Genomic DNA, 19,297 nt, shown 5'->3' with positions numbered 1-19,297 from the left:
CTATTGGCTGTACAGACAGTGGAGATCTGTGATACCCACTATAATTGGGCATAATATTAATACCTACCGCAGAGAGGCGTCTCAGGGACAGGGGCCGCAATCAGTAGCGGATCTTGCCACGGGCAAGCAGGACTTTTGCCCGGGGCGCCGCCTTCCGGAGGGCGCCGCACCATGGCAAGATCCGCCACTGCTGTGCCCTCTGCTGCCCGCTGTGTCCTCCTGCTGTGCGGCTGTGTCCCCTGTGAAGGTAACTAGACGCTACGCGTCTAGTTTCCCTTCGTGGAGAGGATCTGGCGCTACTACTGTACAGGAGGCGTAACTGACCACGCCCCCTGTATTAAGCCACACCCCATTTCCTGCCCGGGGCGCAGAGAGGGCTCCAACCGGCCCTGGCCGCAATATGTAGCTATGGGGCCCTGCGTGTGCCTCAGCTGCAACTGCAACATTTGTATGAATATTATCATCGTGTCCGGCACAGATCGGGCCCCGTGTCTGTGGGTTTATATTCCAGCATTAGTACTTTATTATGTAGAGTAACTGGAAATTGTGTGTTCTGAAATAATGAATATGTGATACATCTATTGTGAAGTTTCCATCATCACCTGGTGATAGTTTCTACATAACGTTATGAGAAAGGCTTGGTACATAGGCCCCGAACTCTGCACTTTTCATTGGTCCTTAAGCCACAGATTCCAGCCTTGCAGTAATTGCAGAGAGCTGTATCCTGACGACAGAATCCGCTCGGCAAACCTGTAACTCACACAACAAAACAATCCCTGGCATGGCTTGTACATAGTGCAGTCAGGGTGTGTCAGGCGTGTACCCAGTGCCTGCTCGCTGTGTGACCTGAACACTGCACGTTCTGCTGCTCCCGATGGAGGAACTTCTCTGCAGACCCTCAGCGTAATATCGGACATATCGATTGATCAGGTGCTGTCGGGATGCAAAACGTAACTCAAAGCTTTCATTCCCCATGGACACCGAGCAAGTGCAGACCCCAATGACTCAGACAAGACCCTCTACAGCTGGGGTAAGTGCTTCACACTCTGTGTAACTCTGAGGTAGTCAGGAAGGTTCTCTGCTGCAGAGTTACACACATCGGGGCTCATTCACATGTGGTTGCAGTTGCTGTGACAGTTCCTTGGAAGCAGCAGTGATGGCGCTGTATGGTGTCGCAGCAGGAGGCGTCTATTACACGTAGATGCCTCCTCCTGCTGCAGTAGTCATCTAACCTGCGTCCTAAAACCCAGCATTGGATCACTGCAACACCATCGTGCGGCTTGCAGAACCCATGCCACCCGTCGCAGAGGCCTTGAAATCTCCGCCCAATGATGGGATACCTTCTGACCGTCGCAGAGGTCATGAAATCTCCATCCAATGACGGGATTCCTGGGCTCTTCTTTCTCTCTGAACGGCAGCGACATGCCTCCATTTTCACAAACAGAGGCCCACGCCGCCCCATATGGCATCAGACTGTCACTCACTTTGCGCATCAGGAGCAGATCCAACGGGATCTGAATGAGTAACCATTCTGTGCCAAAAATGTAGATGCAAAACCTGACAAAGGACGCCTTATCCTCAGCTTGTATTCTGGACGTGCCGACACGTTAACCATGTCGCCCTTATGGCCCATACACACGGTGAGATTCGGGCTATACCGGATTCTCACTATGCGACAGGGGCCAGGTCGGCACATAGTCAGTATTGCAAGCACAATCATTATGTGCTTGCGATACTGACTATGGGGGTCATTCCGAGTTGTTCACTCGCAAGCTGCTTTTAGCAGCTTTGCACACGCTAAGCCGCCACCTACTGGGAGTGAATCTTAGCTTCTTAAAATTGTGAACGAAAGATTCGCAATATTGCGATAAGACATCTCTGTGCAGTTTCTGAGTAACTCGAGACTTACTCGGCATCTGCGATCAGTTCAGTGCTTGTCGTTCCTGGTTTGACGTCACAAACACACCCAGCGTTCACCCAGACACTCCTCCGTTTCTCCAGCCACTCCCGCGTATTTCCCAGAAACGGTAGCGTTTTTTTACACACTCCCATAAAACGGCCAGTTTCCGCCCAGAAACACCCACTTCCTGTCAATCACATTACGATCACCAGAACGAGGAAAAAACCGTGAGTAAAATTCCTAACTGCATAGCAAAATTACTTGGCGCAGTCGCAGTGCGGACATTGCGCATGCGCACTAAGCGGAAAATCGCTGCGATGCGAAGAAATTTACCGAGCGAACAACTCGGAATGACCCCCTATGTGCGATTTTGGCTAGGTGTTACTTTTGACTATCTCTTCTATAGAGATAGTCAAAATTGACTTGCCTGCACAGTCTATCTATTCTTGTGATGCTTTTTACTATATATCTCACCGTGTGTACACACCATAAGTGTATGTTAGGGAGCTTTGAGGAGCGAGTTTGGGAAGCACTGACCTCACGATGCTGGGGCACTGCCTAGAGCTTGATTACACTATGTAATCACTGAATATATGTCCACTGACATTGCTGTGTGTGGCTCCAGCACACGGAGCAATTACTGAATTACACTGATTGACGTTACCTCTTACGGCATATACGGCTCTGGAGTGGACAATTAAAGTTTCCTCACACTAATTGCAGCAATTATTCTTACAGTGATATATTTGAGTACAGTAACCAGTGATAATCGGGGATATTATATACGTAGCTCGTGCTGTATATCTGTGGTTCAGAAGTTTTATAACATTTGTTTTTCTTTAGATAACATTTCTGTACGTGTCTATGCTGTATTGGAATAGGCGTTATTCTGTACGTGTCTATGCTGTATTGGAATGGGCGTTATTCTGTACGTGTCTATGCTGTATTGGAATGGGCGTTATTCTGTACGTGTCTATGCTGTATTGGAATAGGCGTTATTCTGTACGTGTCTATGCTGTATTGGAATGGGCGTTATTCTGTACGTGTCTATGCTGTGTTGGAATGGGCGTTATTCTGTACGTGTCTATGCTGTATTGGAATGGGCGTTATTCTGTACGTGTCTATGCTGTATTGGAATGGGCGTTATTCTGTACGTGTCTATGCTGTATTGGAATGGGTGTTATTCTGTACGTGTCTATGCTGTATTGGAATGGGTGTTATTCTGTACGTGTCTATGCTGTATTGGAATGGGCGTTATTCTGTACGTGTCTATGCTGTGTTGAAATGGGCGTTATTCTGTACGTGTCTATGCTGTGTTGGAATGGGTGTTATTCTGTACATGTCTATGCTGTATTGGAATGGGCGTTATTCTGTACGTGTCTATGCTGTATTGGAATGGGTGTTATTCTGTACGTGTCTATGCTGTATTGGAATGGGCGTTATTCTGTACGTGTCTATGCTGTATTGGAATGGGCGTTATTCTGTACGTGTCTATGCTGTATTGGAATGGGCGTTATTCTGTACGTGTCTATGCTGTATTGGAATGGGCGTTATTCTGTACGTGTCTATGCTGTATTGGAATGGGCGTTATTCTGTACGTGTCTATGCTGTATTGGAATGGGCGTTATTCTGTACGTGTCTATGCTGTATTGGAATGGGCGTTATTCTGTACGTGTCTATGCTGTATTGGAATGGGCGTTATTCTGTACGTGTCTATGCTGTATTGGAATGGGCGTTATTCTGTACGTGTCTATGCTGTATTGGAATGGGCGTTATTCTGTACGTGTCTATGCTGTATTGGAATGGGCGTTATTCTGTACGTGTCTATGCTGTATTGGAATGGGCGTTATTCTGTACGTGTCTATGCTGTATTGGAATGGGCGTTATTCTGTACCTGTCTATGCTGTATTGGAATGGGCGTTATTCTGTACGTGTCTATGCTGTATTGGAATGGGCGTTATTCTGTACGTGTCTATGCTGTGTTGGAATGGGCGTTATTCTGTACGTGTCTATGCTGTATTGGAATGGGCGTTATTCTGTACCTGTCTATGCTGTATTGGAATGGGCGTTATACTGTACGTGTCTATGCTGTATTGGAATGGGTGTTATTCTGTACGTGTCTGTGCTGTATTGGAATGGGCGTTATTCTGTACGTGTCTATGCTGTATTGGAATGGGCGTTATTCTGTACGTGTCTATGCTGTATTGGAATGGGCGTTATTCTGTACGTGTCTATGCTGTGTTGGAATGGGTGTTATTCTGTACGTGTCTGCTGTGTTGGAATGGGCGTTATTCTGTACATGTCTATGCTGTGTTGGAATGGGTGTTATTCTGTACGTGTCTATGCTGTGTTGGAATGGGTGTTATTCTGTACGTGTCTATGCTGTGTTGGAATGGGCGTTATTCTGTACGTGTCTATGCTGTGTTGGAATGGGTGTTATTCTATACGTGTCTATGCTGTATTGGAATGGGCGTTATTCTGTACGTGTCTATGCTGTATTGGAATGGGCGTTATTCTGTACGTGTCTATGCTGTGTTGGAATGGGCGTTATTGTGTACGTATCTATGCTGTGTTGGAATGGGCGTTATTCTGTACGTGTCTATGCTGTATTGGAAATGGGCTTTATTCTGTACGTGTCTATACTGTATTGGAATGGGTGTTATTCTGTGCGTGTCTATGCTGTATTGGAATGGGCGTTATTTCTGCACGTGTCTATGCAGTATTGGAATGGGCGTTATTCTGTACGTGTCTATGCTGTATTGGAATGGGCATTATTCTGTGCGTGTCTATGCTGTATTGGAATGGGCGTTATTTCTGTACGTGTCTATGCTGTATTGGAATGGGCGTTATTCTGTACGTGTCTATGCTGTATTGGAATGGGCGTTATTTCTGTACGTGTCTATGCTGTATTGGAATGGGTGTTATTCTATACGTGTCTATGCTGTATTGGAATGGGCGTTATTCTGTACGTGTCTATGCTGTATTGGAATGGGCGTTATTCTGTACGTGTCTATGCTGTGTTGGAATGGGTGTTATTCTGTACGTGTTTATGCTGTATTGGAATGGGTGTTATTCTGTACGTGTCTATGCTGTATTGGAATGGGCGTTATTCTGTACGTGTCTATGCTGTATTGGAATGGGCGTTATTCTGTACGTGTCTATGCTGTATTGGAATGGGCGTTATTCTGTACGTGTCTATGCTGTATTGGAATAGGGGTTATTCTGTACCTGTCTATGCTGTATTGGAATGGGCGTTATTCTGTACGTGTCTATGCTGTATTGGAATGGGCGTTATTCTGTACGTGTCTATGCTGTATTGGAATGGGCGTTATTCTGTACGTGTCTATGCTGTATTGGAATGGGCGTTATTCTGTACGTGTCTATGCTGTATTGGAATGGGCGTTATTCTGTACGTGTCTGTGCTGTATTGGAATGGGCGTTATTCTGTACGTGTCTGTGCTGTATTGGAATGGGCGTTATTCTGTACGTGTCTATGCTGTATTGGAATGGGCGTTATTCTGTACGTGTCTATGCTGTATTGGAATGGGCGTTATTCTGTACGTGTCTATGCTGTATTGGAATGGGCGTTATTCTGTACCTGTCTATGCTGTATTGGAATGGGCGTTATTCTGTACGTGTCTATGCTGTATTGGAATGGGCGTTATTCTGTACGTGTCTATGCTGTATTGGAATGGGCGTTATTCTGTACCTGTCTATGCTGTATTGAAAGGGGCGTTATTCTGTACCTGTCTATGCTGTATTGGAATGGGCGTTATTCTGTACGTGTCTATGCTGTATTGAAATGGGCGTTATTTCTGTACGTGTCTATGCTGTATTGGAATGGGCGTTATTCTGTACGTGTCTATGCTGTATTGGAATGGGCGTTATTCTGTACGTGTCTATGCTGTATTGAAATGGGCGTTATTTCTGTACGTGTCTATGCTGTATTGAAATGGGCGTTATTTCTGTACGTGTCTATGCTGTATTGAAATGGGCGTTATTTCTGTACGTGTCTATGCTGTATTGAAATGGGCGTTATTCTGTACGTGTCTATGCTGTATTGGAATGGGCGTTATTCTGTACGTGTCTATGCTGTATTGGAATGGGCGTTATTCTGTACGTGTCTATGCTGTATTGGAATGGGCGTTATTCTGTACGTGTCTATGCTGTATTGGAATGGGCGTTATTTCTGTACGTGTCTATGCTGTATTGGAATGGGCGTTATTCTGTACGTGTCTATGCTGTATTGGAATGGGCGTTATTCTGTACGTGTCTATGCTGTATTGGAATGGGCGTTATTCTGTACGTGTCTATGCTGTATTGGAATGGGTGTTATTCTGTACGTGTCTATGCTGTGTTGGAATGGGTGTTATTCTGTACGTGTCTGCTGTGTTGGAATGGGCGTTATTCTGTACATGTCTATGCTGTGTTGGAATGGGTGTTATTCTGTACGTGTCTATGCTGTGTTGGAATGGGTGTTATTCTGTACGTGTCTATGCTGTGTTGGAATGGGCGTTATTCTGTACGTGTCTATGCTGTGTTGGAATGGGTGTTATTCTATACGTGTCTATGCTGTATTGGAATGGGCGTTATTCTGTACGTGTCTATGCTGTATTGGAATGGGCGTTATTCTGTACGTGTCTATGCTGTGTTGGAATGGGCGTTATTGTGTACGTATCTATGCTGTGTTGGAATGGGCGTTATTCTGTACGTGTCTATGCTGTATTGGAAATGGGCTTTATTCTGTACGTGTCTATACTGTATTGGAATGGGTGTTATTCTGTGCGTGTCTATGCTGTATTGGAATGGGCGTTATTTCTGCACGTGTCTATGCAGTATTGGAATGGGCGTTATTCTGTACGTGTCTATGCTGTATTGGAATGGGCATTATTCTGTGCGTGTCTATACTGTATTGGAATGGGCGTTATTTCTGTACGTGTCTATGCTGTATTGGAATGGGCGTTATTCTGTACGTGTCTATGCTGTATTGGAATGGGCGTTATTTCTGTACGTGTCTATGCTGTATTGGAATGGGTGTTATTCTATACGTGTCTATGCTGTATTGGAATGGGCGTTATTCTGTACGTGTCTATGCTGTATTGGAATGGGCGTTATTCTGTACGTGTCTATGCTGTGTTGGAATGGGTGTTATTCTGTACGTGTTTATGCTGTATTGGAATGGGTGTTATTCTGTACGTGTCTATGCTGTATTGGAATGGGCGTTATTCTGTACGTGTCTATGCTGTATTGGAATGGGCGTTATTCTGTACGTGTCTATGCTGTATTGGAATGGGCGTTATTCTGTACGTGTCTATGCTGTATTGGAATAGGGGTTATTCTGTACCTGTCTATGCTGTATTGGAATGGGCGTTATTCTGTACCTGTCTATGCTGTATTGGAATGGGCGTTATTCTGTACGTGTCTATGCTGTATTGGAATGGGCGTTATTCTGTACCTGTCTATGCTGTATTGGAATGGGCGTTATTCTGTACGTGTCTATGCTGTATTGGAATGGGTGTTATTTCTGTACGTGTCTATGCTGTATTGGAATGGGCGTTATTCTGTACGTGTCTATGCTGTATTGGAATGGGCGTTATTTCTGTACCTGTCTATGCTGTATTGGAATGGGCGTTATTCTGTATGTGTCTATGCTGTATTGGAATGGGCGTTATTCTGTACGTGTCTATGCTGTATTGGAATGGGTGTTATTCTGTACGTGTCTATGCTGTATTGGAATGGGCGTTATTCTGTACGTGTCTATGCTGTGTTGGAATGGGCGTTATTCTGTACGTGTCTATGCTGTATTGGAATGGGTGTCATTCTGTACGTGTCTATGCTGTGTTGGAATGGGTGTTATTCTGTACGTGTCTATGCTGTATTGGAATGGGTGTTATTCTGTACATGTCTATGCTGTATTGGAATGGGCGTTATTCTGTACGTGTCTATGCTGTATTGGAATGGGCGTTATTCTGTACGTGTCTGTGCTGTATTGGAATGGGCGTTATTCTGTACGTGTCTATGCTGTATTGGAATGGGTGTCATTCTGTACGTGTCTATGCTGTGTTGGAATGGGTGTTATTCTGTACGTGTCTATGCTGTATTGGAATGGGTGTTATTCTGTACATGTCTATGCTGTATTGGAATGGGCGTTATTCTGTACGTGTCTATGCTGTATTGGAATGGGCGTTATTCTGTACGTGTCTGTGCTGTATTGGAATGGGCGTTATTCTGTACGTGTCTATGCTGTATTGGAATGGGTGTTATTCTGTACATGTCTATGCTGTATTGGAATGGGTGTTATTCTGTACATGTCTATGCTGTATTGGAATGGGCGTTATTCTGTACGTGTCTATGCTGTATTGGAATGGGCGTTATTCTGTACGTGTCTATGCTGTATTGGAATGGGTGTTATTCTGTACATGTCTATGCTGTATTGGAATGGGTGTTATTTCTGTACGTGTCTATGCTGTATTGGAATGGGCGTTACTCTGTACGTGTCTATGCTGTATTGGAATGGGTGTTATTTCTGTACGTGTCTATGCTGTATTGGAATGGGTGTTATTTCTGTACGTGTCTATGCTGTATTGGAATGGGCGTTATTCTGTGCGTGTCTATGCTGTATTGGAATGGGCGTTATTCTGTACGTGTCTATGCTGTATTGGAATGGGCGTTATTTCTGTGCGTTTCTATGCTGTATTGGAATGGGTGTTATTCTATACGTGTCTATGCTGTTTTGGAATTGGCGTTATTTCTGTGCATTGATTAATTGCACGACTGGCCAGTGCCTCCGTTTCTTATCACTTGCACAATTGTTTAAGGACGTTGCAAAACCCTGACACCTGCCCCTCTTGTACAATGTTACATTAGCTCTTACATTACGCAGAACTTACGGTGCCTCCAGACTCGCTGATATTTGGTCACAGCCCCATCGCATTCCCCCCTCACACCTCATAGGGTGGAGCCTTTGGACTGACGACAATGAGACTAAAGCAGACTTGAACGCATGTCGGCAGTAAATTGCTCCCACATTGCGCGTGCAATGGTGAATTTTCACATATCTTGATTTGTGCACATTGTTGCAGTCGGACCACCCTAACTACACGCTTGGGGTCTAATTCAGAGTTGTTAGCAAACCAAAAAAGTTAGCAATTGGGCAAAACCATGGGGGTCATTCTGAGTTGTTCACTCGTTGCCGATTTTCGCAACGGAGCGATTAAGGCAAAAATGCGCATGCGCATGGTACGCAGTGCGCATGCGGTTAGTATTTTAGCTCAAAACGCAGTAGATTTACTCACGTCCGAACGAAGATTTTTCATCGTTGAAGTGATCGTAGTGTGATTGACAGGAAGTGGGTGTTTCTGGGCGGAAACTGGACGTTTTCTGGGAGTGTGCGGAAAAACGCAGGCGTGACAGGGAAAAACGCAGGAGTGTCTGGAGAAACGGGGGAGTGGCTGGCCGAACGCAGGGCGTGTTTATGACGTCAAACCAGGAACGAAACAGCCTGAGCTGATCGCGATCTGTGAGTAGGTCTGGAGCTACTCAGAAACTGCTAAGAAATTTCTATTCGCAATTCTGCTAAGCTAAGATACACTCCCAGAGGGCGGCGGCCTAGCGTGTGCAATGCTGCTAAAATCTGCTAACATGTGCAGAGAGACTTAGATTTGGGTGGGATGTGTTCAAACTGAAATCTAAATTGCAGTGTAAAAATAAAGCAGCCAGTATTTACCCTGCACAGAAACAATACAACCCACCCAAATCTAACTCTCTCTGCACATGTTACATCTGCCCCACATGCAGTGCACATGGGGGGTCATTCCGAGTTGTTCGCACGCAAGCTGCTTTTAGCAGCTTTACACACGCTAAGCCGCCGCCTACTGGGAGTGAATCTTAGCTTCTTAAAATTACGAACGAAAGATTCTCTAAATTGCGACCACACACCTCTTAGCAGTTTCTGAGTAGCTCCAGACTTACTCGGCATCTGCGATCAGTTCATTGTTTGCCGTTCCTCGTTTGACGTCACAAACACACCCAGCGTTCGCCCAGACACTCCTCCGTTTCTCCAGCCACTCCCGCGTTTTTCCCAGAAACGGCAGCGTTTTTTCGCACACACCCATAAAACGGCCAGTTTCCGCCCAGAAACACCCACTTCCTGTCAATCACACTCCGATCAACAGAACAAAGAAAAAACCTTGTAATGCCGTGAGTAAAAAAAACTAACTGCATAGCAAATTTACTTGGTGCAGTCGCACTGCGGACATTGCGCATGCGCATTAGCGACTAATCGCTCCGTTGCGACAAAAAAATACCGAGCGAACAACTCGGAATGACCCCCATGGTTTTGCTCAATTGCTAACTTTTTTGGTTTGCTAACAAGTCTGAATAACCCCCTTGGTATCCTAATCATCATCATCATCATCATCATCATCATCATCATCAATACACACTGGCCTTATCCTTTGTGCTACAGATCCTCCTGAGAACAGGTGTATTGATGTGTACACACGACTCTGCACAGCACGTAGACACTGCCGACACGAGGAGTCCCCGAGCTGGGTGAGGTTCAAGAGATCTACAGTAAAATATACACAGTCAATAGATCGACCCCAAATGGTCAAAAGGTCGACATGGAAAAAGTAAACACTAGAAAAGGTCAACAGGTAGAAAAGGTTGATACAAGCTTTGTGTGGTGTCATTTTGTATGTGTCACCTTATATGAGTCAAATTAGTGGAAACGTGTCCCCTCGCATGGCTCGCTTTACTCGCCATGCTTCGGGCTCGGTGCCTCGGTGCACTACAACTGCGCTCAGCACAGGTTTCTATTCCCAATCGTCCACGTGGATGCTAAATGATGAAAAAGTTAAACATAAAAAATTGTGTCGACCATTGTACATCTATCAGCTGGACACCACTGGGTTATAGTTTCTGAGGTTGAAAAGAGACAATTTGTCCATCGAGATCAACCTATTTGTGTTCTCCTACGCTGTATTATTTTTTGGACTAATTTTATCTGTTGTGAATGTCGGCCGTTGTGTTTATTCCTCTTTTGTTAGCTGTAGTGCTTGACTACGCACCATAACCCTGAATATCCTTATCCATTGGGAATTTATCTAACCCATTCTTAAAAGTAATGACCGAGTCCGCCATTACTACTCTCTCAGGCAGGGAATTCCAAACTCGTATTGGGCCTAATTCAGACCTAATTGTAGATGTGCGAATTTTAGCACATCTACGATCAGGCACACTGACATGCGGGGGGACGCCCGGCACAGGGCTAGTCTACCCCGCATGTCAGGCCCTACCCCGTCACACAAGTACAAATGAAGCGCACAGTAGCGATGCTTTTGAATTTGATGAGTAGCTCCCATCCAGCGCAGCTCCTGCTCGCTGGCAGGGAGCTACTCATCGCTGCCCGGGTCACAGTGGCTGTATGTGATGTCACGCAGCTGCCGCGGCGCGCCCCCCCCCCAATGGTCTGGGCACGCCTGCGTTGCCCGGACCGCGTCCCCTAAACAACAGCCAAACGCCGCTGGCCCGCCCAGCGATCGCCTCTGCCTGTCAATCAGGCAGAGGCGATAGCTGGGCTTAGACAGCCGTTGGCTGTCTGGCATGCGCCGGCACACTGCGGCGCCGGTGCATTCGCAGTTCAGACTTGATCACTGCTGTGCGAAAACCCACAGCACCGATCAGGTCTGAATCAGCCCCTTTGTCCTTACTGTGAAGTGACCTTTTCTCCTCTGTGTGTGAAATCTCCTCTAACCTAAGCAGGTGTCCACGTGTCCTCTGTGTCGATCTTATAAAAAACAGATCTCCCGCAAGCTCTGTGTATTGTCCCCTTATATATATGTAAATGTTAATCATGTCCCCTCTTAATCTCCTTTTTTCCAGTGTGAACATGCCTAGTCTAGCAAACCTTTCCTCGTATTGTGGTGTCTCCATACCCTTAATCAGTTTGGTCGCCCGCCTCTGAACCTTTTCTAGTTCCATGATATCCTTTTTATAGTATGGTGCCCATAGTTGAGCACAGTATTCAAGGTGTGGCCTCACTAGTGATTTATATAATGGGAGTATAACACTCTCATTCCTTGCATCAATTCCCAGCTTTATACATGTTAATACCTTGTTTGCCTTCTTTGCTGCAATCCTACTTTGGGTGCAGCTGCTAAGTGTGTTATCTATGTGAACACCTAATGCTGGCCATACATCAGGGGGACATCGTTCCAACCAGCCAACTAGTTGGCTGGTTGGAACGATAATCTGGCAGTCTGTGGGAGCAAACGATTATCAGCCGTTTGCTCCCACACGCTAAAAAATGGCCAGAAACGGTCTGTCCAACTAGTTGGGAAAATCAAACCTGTTTGATTTTCCCAACTAATCGTTCAGGTGTAGGGGAAACTTTCCCCCCAACTGAACGATAAGTAGGTGGACACTGACTTGCAGTGTCCGCCTGCTTCTGTCACCCTCACTGCCGGCTGGGCTGACTTTGTCATCCCAGGATCCCCGGTAGCGGCGGCGGTACTGTGGAGCAGGTTCAGGGGTCACACCGGGACCCCAGCATTGGCACCCCACCCAAGATCACTGCTCCCCACCCCCCGATCATGGCACCCCACCCACGGTCACTGCACTCGCCCCCCCCTTCACCTTACCATATAGCTGCTGCACATACCGTCGGGATCGCTAGCTGTGAGGGTGCCGCTGATGTTTAGTCACCGCTCCCCGCTCAGGGGTCACACCAGGATCTCATCGGCAGTGGCGGCGGGCAGCGGCTGGGGTCAAGGCAGGCACTGGCAGGAGCTGCGGGACTGTGGCAGTGGAGGGAGCTGCGGACAAGGCAGGTACCAGGAACTGCGGGTCCTCAGCAGCGGTAGCAGCGGCAGGATGCAGATGCCTCTGTGTATGCATTCTTACATACTGTACGTGAGTACAGTATATACCATATATAGAGCATCTGTGGCTCAGTTTATCAATGACTGACTTTGAAAAGTCCCAGGAGTGCTGCCAGCAGTAATGTGTGTGTGTGTGTGTGTGTGTGTATATATGTACTTTATTTATATATGTCTAATATACTATATATAGTGTGTATGTATGTGTATATTTATATATATCTACACATATATATATATATATATATATATATATATATATATATACCCACATATAGTATATTAGACATATGTAAATAAAATAAACATATACACTATATATATATATATATATATATATATATTAGTTTATATATTTATTTTATTTGTATATGTCTAATAATATATATATATATATATATATATATATATATATACACACATACATACACACACACACACACACACGCACAGACACACACACTAGTCTGGGATGCACGTATTAGCCAAATTACAATTCCCAGGTGCTCTCTGTAGGTCTCCCAAGCAGACGGGTAATAGAGATTGTCACAACGCAGATATGCCATATCTGTGTTGTGACATTTTTATTAACCGGGTGCCGCCGATACATGGATCTGATAGATAGATAGATAGATAGATAGATAGATAGATAGATAGATAAACTGTGTGTCATGTTCCTCTATCTAGGCACCCCCGCACCCCACCCGCAATGAGAATACTAATATTACTGTAACGGGGAGAGGGGCTCTGGCTACAGGGACCCGGGATAGTTACCCTCAGATTCTGTACATCAGGGAGACCGGGGTGCATGTGAGGACGGTGGGGAGACAGGCTGAGGGTGTGTAGGGTCTGCACCTTACCATATAGCTGCTGCACATACTGTCGGGATCGCTAGATGTGAGGGTGCCGCTGATTTTTAGTCACCGCTCCCCGTTTTCTCCCACCCTCCTATAAGCAGCGGGCTCTGTGCCAATGGCTCCCAGTTGCTGAGAGCAGACCATCCTTTGTAGGAGAATCTCCTCTGATCATGTTAGGCTCAAGTACTCCAAAGTCCTTGCCCTCCTCCAGGCAGAAGTCCCTGCATGACATAAAGCACCCCCTGAGCTGCTCCCCTGGGGATGAAGAAGATGAATAGGAGTGGCCACCAGGAGCTGGAATCGTTTGCACGTATACCAACCACACAGGTGAGTGTATATCACTTCAAAACCCCCAATATTTCATTCTAGGAATATATATTTTGTAATTCGGGGGGGGGGGGGGGGGGGGGTGTTTGGGTGGTGCTGCCACAGGCAATATAGTCTATCGCAAATAACAAAAGAAAGCAAAGAGGAACTCGTCCTAAAGTGGTGCACTAATTATATATAATATTAAAATATAACTTTTAATTCTTTATTTTATAAACTTTAGCAAAATGTTAAAAACAAGAATGGTGAAAGATAAGAAATTGTGATTAAAAATGTATTTGCTGCGCACTGAGTATCACTGTATTTTTCCATCAATAAATTTGCTGTGATAAGCCAAAAGTTGCGTCTGCGTGTTCAATTCTATTAGGGCTGTCAGAATTTGCCCCTTGGTTGTCTCCTGCTTGTCCTAGAACCAGTTTCATGTACATATACTCTGTGTATACACTGCTCAAGTGTTGCAACTATGTATCCATTCTATTTAGTTATATGAAATCAGGGAGTACTGATGTGTATCAGTTACAAATATGTAACCATTTCATACATCTCCAAGTTATGATTTTTACTTCTGCAAGTATTGATGTTATTATCAAATGCAGTTAGATCAGATCAAATAATGATATTATTAATAATTTCTCTAACGTCCTAAGTGGATGCTGGGGACTCCGTAAGGACCATGGGGATTAGCGGCTCCGCAGGAGACTGGGCACAACTAAAGAAAGCTTTAGGACTACCTGGTGTGCACTGGCTCCTCCCACTAAGACCCTCCTCCAGACCTCAGTTAGATTCTTGTGCCCGGCTGAGCTGGATGCACACTAGGGGCTCTCCTGAGCACCTAAAAAGAAAGTATATTTAGGTTTTTTATTTTACAGTGAGATCTGCTGGCAACAGGCTCACTGCAGCGAGGGACTAAGGGGAGAAGAAGCGAACCTACCTAACAGGTGGTAGTTTGGGCTTCTTAGGCTACTGGACACCATTAGCTCCAGAGGGATCGACCGCAGGACCCGACCTTGGTGTTCGTTCCCGGAGCCGCGCCGCCGTCCCCCTTACAGAGCCAGAAGCACGAAGAAGGTCCGGAAAATCGGCGGCAGAAGACTTCGGTCTTCACCAAGGTAGCGCACAGCACTGCAGCTGTGCGCCATTGCTCCTCATGCACACCTCACACTTCGGTCACTGATGGGTGCAGGGCGCTGGGGGGGGGGGGGGGGGGGGGCGCCTTGAGGGCAATAAATAACACCTTGGCTGGCAAAATGTACATCATATATAGTCCCAGAGGCTATATAGATGTAAAATTACCCCTGCCAGTATCACAGAAAAAGCGGGAGAAAGTCCGCCGAAAAGGGGGCGGGGCTTCTCTCTCAGCACACTGGCGCCATTTTCTCTTCACAGTGCAGCTGGAAGACAGCTCCCCAGGCTCTCCCCTGTAGTTTTCAGGCTCAAAGGGTTAAAAAGAGAGGGGGGGCACTACATTTAGGCGCAATATATGTATACAAGCAGCTATTTGGGGAAAAATCACTCAGTTATAGTGCTAATCCCTGCATTATATAGCGCTCTGGTGTGTGCTGGCATACTCTCTCTCGGTCTCCCCAAAGGACTTTGTGGGGTCCTGTCCTCAGTCAGAGCATTCCCTGTGTGTGTGCGGTGTGTCGGTACGGCTGTGTCGACATGTTGGATGAGGAAGGTTACGTGGAGGTGGAGCAGAGGCCGATAAATGGGATGTCGCCCCCTGTGGGGCCGACACCAGAGTGGATGGATAGGTGGAAGGTATTAACCGACAGTGTCAACTCCTTACATAAAAGGCTGGATGACGTAACAGCTGTGGGACAGCCGGCTTCTCAGCCCGCGTCTGCCCAGGCGTCTCAAAGGCCATCAAGGGCTCAAACAACGCCCGTTACCTCAGATGGCAGACACAGATGTCGACACGGAGTCTGACTCCAGTGTTGACGAGGTTGAGACATATACACAATCCACTAGGAACATCCGTTACATGATCTCGGCAATGAAAAATGTGTTACGCATTTTCTGACATGAACCCAAGTATCACATAAAAGGGGTTTTATTTTTGGAGAGAAAAAACAGCCACTGTTTTGTTCCCCCATCAGATGAATGAATGAAGTGTGTAAAGAAGCGTGGTTTCCCCCGATAAGAAACTGGTAACTTCTAAAAAGTTACTGATGGCGTACCCTTTCCCGCCAGAGGATAGGTCACGTTGGGAGATATCCCTTAGGGTGGATAAGGCGCTCACACGTTTGTCAAAAGGTGGCACTGCCGTCTTAGGATACAGCCACTTTGAAGGGACCTGCTGATAAAAAGCAGGAGGCGATCCTGAAGTCTGTATTTACACACTCAGGTTATATACTGAAACCTGCAATTGCCTCAGCATAAATAGTGCTGCTGCAGCGTGGTCTGACACCCTGTCAGATAATATTAATACGCTAAGACAGGGATAATATTTTGCTAACATTGAGCATATTTAAGACGTTGTCTTATATATAAAGGATGCACAGAGGGATATTTGCCGGCTGGCATCCAGAATTAATGCAATGTCCATTCTGCCAGGAGGGTATCAGAAACCCGGCAGTGGACAGGTGATGCTGCATTTAAAAGGCACATGGAGATTCTGCCTTATAAGGGTGAGGAATTGTTTGGGGATGGTCTCTGGGACCTCGTATCCACAGCAACAGCTGGGAAGAAATTTTTTTACCTCAGGTTTCCTCACAAAAGCCTAAAGAAAGCACCGTATTTTCAGGTACAGTCCTTTCGGCTTCAGAAAAGCAAGCGGGTCAAAGGCGCTTCCTTTCTGCACAGAGACAAGGGAAGAAGGAAAAAGCTGCACCAGTCAGCCAGTTCCAGGATCAAATATCTTCCCTCGCTTCCTCTGAGTCCACCGCATGACGCTGGGGCTCTACAGGTGGAGACAGGTGCGGTGGGGGCGCATCTCGGGAACTGCAGGGATCAGTGGGCTTGCCCACAGGTGGATCCCTAGGTTCTGCAAGTAGTATCACAGGGATACAGGCTGGAGTTCGAGACGACTCCCCCTCGCCGTTGCCTCACATCAGCCTTGCCTGCTGCCCTCGGAGAAAGGTAGTACTGGCGGCAATTTCACAAGCTGTACTTCCAGCAGGTGAAATCAAGGTACCCCTCCTTCAACAAGGCCGGGGTTACTATTCCAAAATGTTGTGGTACCGAAACCAGACGGTTCGGTGAGACCCATTCTAAAATCCTTGAACACTTATATACGAAGGTTCAAGTTCAAAATGGAATCGCTCAGGGCGATTATTGCAAGCCTGGAAAATTTCAGGGTATCACTGGACATCAAGGATACTTACCTGCATGTCCCTATTTACCCTCGTCACCAGGTGTACCTCAAAATTGTGGTACAGGATTGTCATTACCAATTCCAGACGTTGCCGTTGGTCTGTCCCCGGCACCGAGGGTATTTACCAAGGTAATGGCCGAAGTACTTATCCCGTACTTGGACGATCTCCTTATAAAGGCGAGGTCCAGGGAGCAGTTGTTCGTCGGAGTAGCACTATCTCGGGAAGTGCTACAACAGCACGGCTGGATTCTGAATATTCCAAAGTCACAGCTGGTTCCTACGACGCGTCTACTGTTCCTGGGTATGGTTCTGGACACAGAACAGGATAAAAAGGGTTTCTCCCGGAGGAGAAGTCCAAGGAGTTGGCGTCTCTAAACGGAGACCTCCTAATACAAATACAGGTATCGGTGCATCTATGCACGCGAGCCTTGGGAAAGATGGTAGCTTCTTACGAAGAATTTCCATTCGCCAAGTCCCATGCAAGGATCTTCCAGTGGGATCTGTTGGACAAGTGGTCCGGGTCGCATTCTCAGATGCATCGGCGGATAACCCTGTCTCCAAGGGCCAGGGTGTCGCTGTGGTGGTGACTGCAGAGTGCTCATCTTCTAGGGGGCCGCAGATTCGGCATACAGGACTGGGTCCTGGTGACCACGGATGCCAGCCTTCAAGGCTGGGGGGCAGTCACACAGGGAAGAAACTTCCAAGGCCTATGGAAAAGTCAGGAGACTTCCCTACACATAAATGTTCTGGAACTATGGGCCATTTACAATGCCCTAAGTCAGGCTAGACCCCTGCTTCAACACCGGCCGGTGCTGATCCAGTCAGACAACATCACGGCGGTCGCTCATGTAAACCGACAGGGCGGCACAAGAAGCAGGATGGCGATGGCAGAAGCCACAAGGATTCTCCGATGGGCAGAAAATCATGTGTTAGCACTGTCAGCAGTGTTCAATTACCGGAGTGGACAACTGAGAAGCAGACTTTCTCAGCGGACACGACCTCCACCCGAGAGAGTGGGGACTTCATCCAGAAGTCTTCCAAATGATTGTACACCGTGGGGAAAGGCCACAGGTGGACAGGATGGCGTCCCGCCTCAACAAAAAGCTACAAAGATATTGTGCCAGGTCAAGGGACCCTCAGGCGATAGCTGTGGACGCTCTGGTAACACCGTGGGTGTACCAGTCGGTGTATGGGTTCCCTTCTCTGCCTCTCATACCCAGGGTAATGAGAATAATAAGAAGGAGATGAGTAAGAACTATACTCATTGTTCCGGGTGGCCAAGAAGAGCTTGGTACCCAGAACTCCAAGAAATGATCTCAGAGGACCCATGGCCTCTGCCGCTCAGACAGGACCTGCTGCAGCAGGGGGCCTGTCTGTTCCAAGACGTACCGCGGCTGCGTTTGACGGCATGGCGGTTGAACGCCGGATCCTGAAGGAAAAGGGCATTCCGGAGGAAGTTATCCCTACGCTATTTAAAGCTAGGAAAGAAGTGAACGCAAACCATTATCACCGCATATGGCGGAAATATGTTGCGTGCTGTGAGGCCAGTAAGGCCCCAAAGGAGGAATTTCAGCTAGGTCGCTTTCTGCACTTCCTACAAGTCAGAGGTGACTATGGGCCTAAAATTGGGTTCCATTAAGGTCCAGATTTCGGCTCTATCGATTTTCTTCCAAAATAGAACTGGCTTCACTGCCTGAAGTTCAGACTTTTGTTAAGGGAGTGCTGCATAGTCAACCCCCGTTTGTGCCTCCAGTGGCACCGTGGGATCTCAACGTAGTGTTGGATTTCCTGAAGTCGCATTGAGTTGAGCCACTTAAATCCGTGGAGCTACAATACCTCACGTGGAAAGTGGTCATGCCGTGGGCCGTGGCGTCGGGCAGGCGTGTGTCAGAATTGGCGGCTTTGTCATACAAATGCCCTTATCTGTATTTTATATGGATAAGGCGGAATTGAGGACTCGTTCCCAATTCCTTCCTAAGGTGGTATCAGTTTTTCATGTGAACCAACCTATTGTGGT

General features: G+C 46.7%; 1 protein-coding gene across 1 annotated transcript in view; it reads left to right on the top strand.

The window, feature by feature from the left end:
- Window positions 1-804: 804 nt before the first annotated feature.
- The window catches only part of SPATA1 (spermatogenesis associated 1), a 95,554-nt gene continuing 77,061 nt past the window's right edge, over window positions 805-19,297 (top strand). The window contains exon 1 of the mRNA XM_063938959.1: window positions 805-1,030. Within this exon, the coding sequence (XP_063795029.1) occupies window positions 974-1,030 (57 nt within the window). The 5' untranslated portion in view covers window positions 805-973. The remainder of the gene's footprint in view (window positions 1,031-19,297) is intronic.

This window comes from Pseudophryne corroboree, chromosome 9 (assembly GCF_028390025.1).
Source record: "Pseudophryne corroboree isolate aPseCor3 chromosome 9, aPseCor3.hap2, whole genome shotgun sequence".
Classification (NCBI taxonomy): domain Eukaryota; kingdom Metazoa; phylum Chordata; class Amphibia; order Anura; family Myobatrachidae; genus Pseudophryne; species Pseudophryne corroboree.
The sequence above is the reverse complement of the archived record's forward strand: the minus strand, read 5'-3'. Positions and strand labels throughout refer to the sequence as shown.